This window comes from Physeter macrocephalus, unplaced genomic scaffold (assembly GCF_002837175.3).
Source record: "Physeter macrocephalus isolate SW-GA unplaced genomic scaffold, ASM283717v5 random_1158, whole genome shotgun sequence".
NCBI classification, from domain to species: Eukaryota; Metazoa; Chordata; class Mammalia; order Artiodactyla; family Physeteridae; genus Physeter; species Physeter macrocephalus.
The window spans coordinates 953-7,298 of NW_021147063.1; the positions used below are offsets into that span (position 1 = coordinate 953).

A 6,346-nucleotide genomic window follows, 5' to 3' on the forward strand; every position below is an offset into this window, starting at 1 on the left:
CCCGTGTCCCCTGCATCGGCAGGCGGACTCTCAACCACTGCACCACCAGGGAAGCCCATCAAGGTATTTTTACCACAGCAGACAGGACACTAAGTGGTGATAGAACTCAATCGGATTCCCCAAAATGGTATAAAGATTCCCTTAAACTGAGGACATTGAAGATACAGCAGATGCAGAAAAAAAGCCTTTTCAGAGTGTCCCTTATCTGACTAAAGGCAGAGCTTTCTTTTTTTTTTAAAGACAATAGCTATTTTTTTAATATATATATATTTAATATTTATTTTGGCTGTGCCGGGTCTTAGTTGAGGCATAGTGAACTCCTTAGTTGAAGAAGGTGGGATCTAGCTCCCTGACCGGGGATCGAACCCGGCCCTCTGCACTGGGAGCAAGGAGTCTTACCCACAAGACCACCAGGGAAGTCCCTAAAGGCAGAGCTTTCTAAGAGTGAAGCTGCTGTAAATCCCCTCTCAGGGGAGATTCCAGCTAGGAAGGAGACCAACAAACTACTGGCACCAGGATAAGAAATTGCACAAACATTATGACAAAATACTTTCCATTGTTCTCATAAAAGCCCATTTGCCTTTCCTAAAAGTCCACTTGTTTTCCCAGAGGCCCTTTCTCCCTCCTTCCTTTCCCCTATTAAGTTGGTATATAATCTCCTATTTCTAGTTGTCCAGGAGTCTCTTCATCTGCTCCTGCATGCATGTGTAAATAAACCTTGTCTTTTCCCCTGGTAATCTATTATCAGTTCATTCACAGCCCCACCATCAACACTCAAACTTAAGTTAGTAGAGGGAAAGTTTTCCTCCCGATGAGGGTTGGAAAAAATCAGCAGATGTTTTTTCTACCTTCGATGGTGTGAAATGATTTGATTTGCATTAAAAAAAATCATTCTGGGGGGACTTCCCTGGTGGTCCAGTGGTAAAGAATCCACCTTACAATGCAGGGGATGCAAGTTCAATCCCTGGTCAGGGAACTAAGATCCCACATGCCACGGGGCAACTAAGCCTGCACACCACAACTACTGAGCTCACGCGCCTCAACTAGAGCCCACATGCCTGAAACTACAGAGCCTGGGTGCACTGGAGCCTGTGCGCCACGACTAGAGAGGAGAAAACCCGCACGCCACATCTAGAGAGATGCCCGCGCTGCAACAAAAGATCCCGCATGCCTCAGTGAAGATCCAGCGTGCTGCAACTAAGCCCCGACACAGCCAAAAATAAATAAAATAAATAAATAATAAATCTTAAAAAAAAATCACTCTGCGTATGTCATTGGTTTTATTAACAAGAGAAGTTGTAAGCTTGCTTGTAAAAGAAAGGAATTTAAGTTCATAGCTAGAGGGAAATATGATATCCCAGAAAAGTTTTTGTTCATATGAAATAATGCATATAAAGTTATTATCACTTTCATTGAAAATTAGCTCCCATTTCTGAAATTTCAAACATCTCACACTCTCTCCACCACCATCTCTCCTTTTAAATTCACTTGCTAAGTGTGCCCTTGGCCTTAATTCTTTATCTGAATTCACACTTCAATCTAATGACACCACCACTTTTTTTTTTTAACCCTCCATTAGCTTCCTCCTAGTCTAGCAATTCCCTAACAAGAGCCTAATACGTTCCCAGCCTTCCTTCTAACTGAGAAGGCGTCAGCAGCAGCCCATATATATATGTACCCACACCGGACTTCTCTCCATTTCACAGATATTGAAAATTAACACCTAAAGTCATACTAGATATAAAAATCTCCCGAAGTTTATCTTAAATACAACTGCTGGGGGTGGAAACGCTTAAACATTTCAGTCTCAGCATTTGGCAGCGTCCAATGTTTCAATATTTGATGAATGAATTAAGTTCCTTTGATTTGGAAGGCCTTGTCCAATGCCTGGGAGCTCAACAGAAAAGAGGGAAACTAAGTGGAACGGATAAAGGAAAGGCCGAATCCCAACGCTCCAGCCGCCGTGCAGGTGAGGAAAAGAGAGGACAACCTCTCCAGTTAAGCCACAGCCCGCGGCTCCTTTTAAGGGGGAGTGGGCGGAGCCCTGACTTTAACCCCGCCCAGGACTGAGGGGACTCGCGGCCAATGAGAGGGCGGTCCGGGGTGGAGCGGCCTGCGTGCGACGTGACGCCATCACGCTCCGGTCGGCGCTTCGCAGCGCGTGCGCCGGAACAGTGGACTCGGTAGGTGACCGTCTGCCCCGCTCCGCAGTAGAAGTGGGGTGGATTCCGGAGACCGAAGCACCGCGTTGTGGGAGCCCTCCAGGCGAGTCGAGTCGAGTCACCCGACCTCGGGGCTTTAGGGGCGAAGGGATCAATCACCCCCAACCTTCCTCGGGCTGGGCGGCATGGACTCACTATTAATTGATCTCGAAAGCAATGCCAAGTCAAGGTCTCCGGTGGAGAGGACGCCACGGCCGCGCCGCGTCGGCCTTGCGTGCCCCAAGTAGCCAGGCTGTGAGCGTCTGGGGAGAGGCAGCCCAGCGGGATGGAAAGCAATAGGGACGCCAGTAAAGGCCAGTGTTTAGTCGCGCTGTCGGGCACCTTATAGGTTAAATCTTCAAAGCACTCCTGTGAGTAAGCCCTGTTGTTATTCCCATTTTGCAGAGGGGTAAACTCAGGCTTAGAGAGGTTAAAATTACAGCTTTGTAAACAGTATAAAGATGGGAGGTTGAGTAGTTAAGGAAATAATAAAACGTGTAAGCAACTCTAAACCGGTGATTCCAGAGGGCCAACAAAAGCTGTTTCTGAACTGGGGCAGTTGTAGTGACAAAATTCATTTGGTGAGTCACAACCATCAGAATATTGAACTTTGGAATTTGTTTTCAGGTGACCAAAGCCACATAATGTCAATAGTTCGTTCCTCTGTCCATGCCAAATGGGTCGTGGGGAAGGTGATTGGGACAGCAATGCAAAAAACTGCTAAAGTGAGAGTGACCAGACTTGTTCTGGATCCCTATTTATTAAAGGTAAGGAACATCTCGATTTTCAGAGGGCATTGATAAATCACCAACATGTTCTGGGTTCTGAGCAGAAAAACACTCCCCTGTCAGTAAAGATGCATTGAGCATCTGCTGCACACCAGATGTTGTGCTGGTCTGTGGGTGTAACGAAGTGAATTGATCATGGTTCACACTCACATTTTAGAGACGCTTAGAGTTAATTTCAATTCAGTCTGATAACTGCTATAGTCAGTCTATGTGCAAAGTACTGTGGGAGCAGAAGACTCCTCGTTCTTCCTTCCCAGGTTGCTGAGGAGGAGAGCATTCTTGATTATATAAGACATATGAGCTGAAGCTCCAAAAGGATTTTATCCAGAGGACCAGTTGGGGGGCAGGAGGAGTTAGGGGAGTCCTTCCAGCCATGATGAATAGTTTGTGGAAGTTCTTTTAGCCATGTATTTACCTAAAACAAATAGACTGCTAGTTACTTCGGCAGCAAAAATGGATTTATTCGGGATCAGCAGAGAATTGCAATTCAGGGTCTGCCACATGGTGAGCCACGTGCAAATCCCCCACAAACGTGGTGTGGTGACCGGGGAGGAGAGTGCTTTTACAGAGGGGAAAGGAAGTTGGGAGGGGATGGTAAACACAGAGTCCACGGCTCTTCACTGGCTGAGTTGTTGCCGGGAAAGAAGAGAATGTCTTTCTTCCTGTTGAGCTCTGCTATCATCACAGGGTGTGAGAGCTTCCCCTTCAGGTCTCCTGACTCTGTTTAATTGAGGTTTCTGTTTATTAATTCCTTACACATGAAAGGGTATGACATTCTAACTGGAGCAGCAAGTGGTTCAGCAATGTTGAGCCTAGAGCTTGGCACTAAGTAGACGCTGTTGTTGAATGAACACGAGAAGGATTGGAGCTGGAGTGTGAAGGGTCTTTTATGTTGTGTTTTGGATTTCATCCTATAAGCAAAGGAGACAGAGATAGGGATGAGGACTGGAGGTAAGGAAATGGGTAAGGTGGTTATTGCAGATGTCTAGGGTGGAAATGATAAAAGAACTGAACAGTCCTGGGAGCAGTGAGGCTGGAGTGGAAAAAGATTTCAGGAAAGAAGGGACAGCGTCCTTGATTTGGTAGATGTGCAAGGGAGGGAGGGAGAAGTGCCAAGGATGTTTCTGCATTCAAGGTTGGGCACACTGGTGGGCACAAATGCTGTTTGTTATCTAGGATCAAAGACACAGGAGCCTTTTCAGGGTCTTGCAATGCTGGGGAGATCCCAGCCGGGTGAAGGACGTTTGATCTCATTGTCCTCCTAGCCCTTCGACTCTCCCTCGAAGCCTCTCAATGAAATGGCTTGATCCCAAAGCAAAAACAAAAACAAAACCACAGGAGCAAGCTGAAGAGTGATGGCATGATCATTGGCCTTAGAATCAGAGGGCCTTAGTTTGAGTACTGGCTGTTGGTTACTAGCCGTGCACATTACTTAACCTCCTTGAGCTTGTTTTTCTCATCTGTTAAATGGGACTACCTGCTGTGGCAGGGTTGTCTTGAGGAATAGGTGGTTCTAGTTCTCATCTGTGGCTTGTTTGCAGTACTTTGAGTGAGGCATGAAGCTAAGTGCTGTATGAACATTATAATGTTTCATTCTCTTGATAACTTTAGAGGTGCAGGTATTGGAGCCTCATTTTATGGTGGGGAAAAAAAAACTGAGCTTGGAGTAGTTAAGTGACTTGTCCCAAATCACACAGCTAGGGGTGAGATAGTGTGTTTTTAGGCTGGAGAGAAGGCTCTACTGGGAAGGAAGAGTTTAAATATTGTAGAAGAGGATGATAATTGATAGAGCAAGGGTACTGCAGGAAATAAGCAGGAGAGCTCGGGACAAGATCAGTTCTGGAAAAGTCATTGCCGTTTTCCAGAAATTAAGCGGCTAATTTTTGTATTGGAAGTCTCCATAAGTACGTTATCTATTTTTTTCCCCAAGTTCCAGCTTGTTTTCTGCACATTCCTTTTTCAGATTTTGTACTGCATTGGCAGGTCATGGATAGGAACTACTGATTTGTTTCCTCCTTCTCTCAACAGTATTTTAATAAGCGAAAAACCTACTTTGCCCACGATGCTCTCCAGCAGTGCACTGTTGGAGATATTGTGCTTCTCAAAGCTCTACCTGTCCCGAAAACAAAGCACGTGAAGCATGAACTGGCTGAGATAATTTTCAAAGTTGGACAAGTCGTAGATCCAGTGACCGGAAAGCGCTGTGCAGGAACCACCTACCTGGAGAGTCCAGTCAGTCTGGAAACCACCCACCTAAGCAAAAACCTGGAAGAACTCGATCTCTCTTCAACACAGTGAAGGAGGATTGGAAAACGGAGCCAAAAGGGAAGGATTTCTAAGTTTGCTTTATGGAAAAATTTTTACAAGTTTCCTCACAAACCGTCCAGTTTCTCTTCTGGTATTTATGAACTAGCTAAAAGTAAATGAAGTAAAGGCCTTGTTATAATTTTTCATAAAGGTTTACAGTCATGTTTCACATTTCCTTCTCAGCGAACATACTTTCCTGTTACACTAAGTGTGCCTAGCCGTGCGCTGCATTGTTTTGTAAGCTCACTGTTTTAGAAGGTGGTTTTTTGTTTTTGTTTCTGTTTTCATTCAAAGGAATCTGGAATTTATCTTAGAACTTTTATTTTGGGAGAAGAAAACCTTCTGATATCATAAACAGATAAGACCACATTAAGTGAATATTTATTTTTGATACTGTATATTCAAAATTAAGTTTTTCTCTGATTTAACCAATTCCAAATGGAAACAATTAACATGCTGGGGTCAGACTTTATCAGATTAAAGTCTGTATTAATAAGAATGTTGACACGTAGAAAATAAAACTAAAATTCTGTCACTTTTCTCCTGTATCCTAGGCTAGATTAAATAGGAATAAGTTCTTAAAATCTGATACATTGATGAAGTTGTGGAATTTCTCACACATGCATTTGAGTTGGAGAGTTGCAGAGTTTTATTGCTATTCATTGATAAACTGTGATAACTTAGATTTTGACTTGATGAAACACTGAACTGTATATTTCAGTTTTCTGGCTCCCAGAAGGGACTTGGAGTATATTTCAACCTCAACAAATATGTCAGTATTTGAGTAATAACCACGGGCACTGCCCCCTCCTCAGGGCTTATAATCTCCTGGGCAGGTATGCACAAGTGTCTTCATGACAAACACAGAAACACATGGGTGGGGGAGAAATTGGGATGACTTTCCAGAAAAAAATGAGAGAATGCTAGAACTGAATCTTAAAGGAAGAGTCTCCGGGTTAGTGCGTGAGGCATTTGGAAAGCGCATTCCAGGCAGAGGAAGGGGGTGTAAAGTCCTCGAAGGATGAGAGAAAGGACTGTAACCAAGGGGTT

General features: G+C 44.4%; 1 protein-coding gene across 4 annotated transcripts; it reads left to right on the forward strand.

Annotated features, from left to right (window-relative positions):
• Positions 1–1,950: 1,950 nt before the first annotated feature.
• Positions 1,951–5,441, forward strand: MRPS17 (mitochondrial ribosomal protein S17). 4 transcript variants are annotated; one of them, XM_055083654.1, is made up of 3 exons: positions 1,951–1,969; positions 2,829–2,968; positions 5,018–5,441. In XM_055083654.1, exons 2-3 carry the CDS (start codon positions 2,846–2,848, stop codon positions 5,285–5,287), a joined length of 393 nt encoding a protein of 130 aa, XP_054939629.1. In that variant the 5' UTR covers positions 1,951–1,969; positions 2,829–2,845; the 3' UTR covers positions 5,288–5,441. The 4 variants fall into 4 exon arrangements, with proteins under 4 accessions (XP_054939629.1, XP_007115212.1, XP_007115213.1 ...); XM_007115150.4 differs by lacking the exon at positions 1,951–1,969 and adding an exon at positions 2,123–2,183; XM_007115151.4 differs by lacking the exon at positions 1,951–1,969 and adding an exon at positions 2,183–2,265.
• Positions 5,442–6,346: the final 905 nt, after the last annotated feature.

Excerpts from the sequence above, each read along its gene's own strand:
- MRPS17 (XM_055083654.1), top strand. The coding sequence starts at position 2,846 with ATGTCAATAGTTCGTTCCTCTGTCCATGCCAAATGGGTCGTGGGGAAG. Across the intron at positions 2,969-5,017 it reads TGGATCCCTATTTATTAAAG|TATTTTAATAAGCGAAAAAC; the intron begins GTAAGGAACATC and ends TTCTCTCAACAG.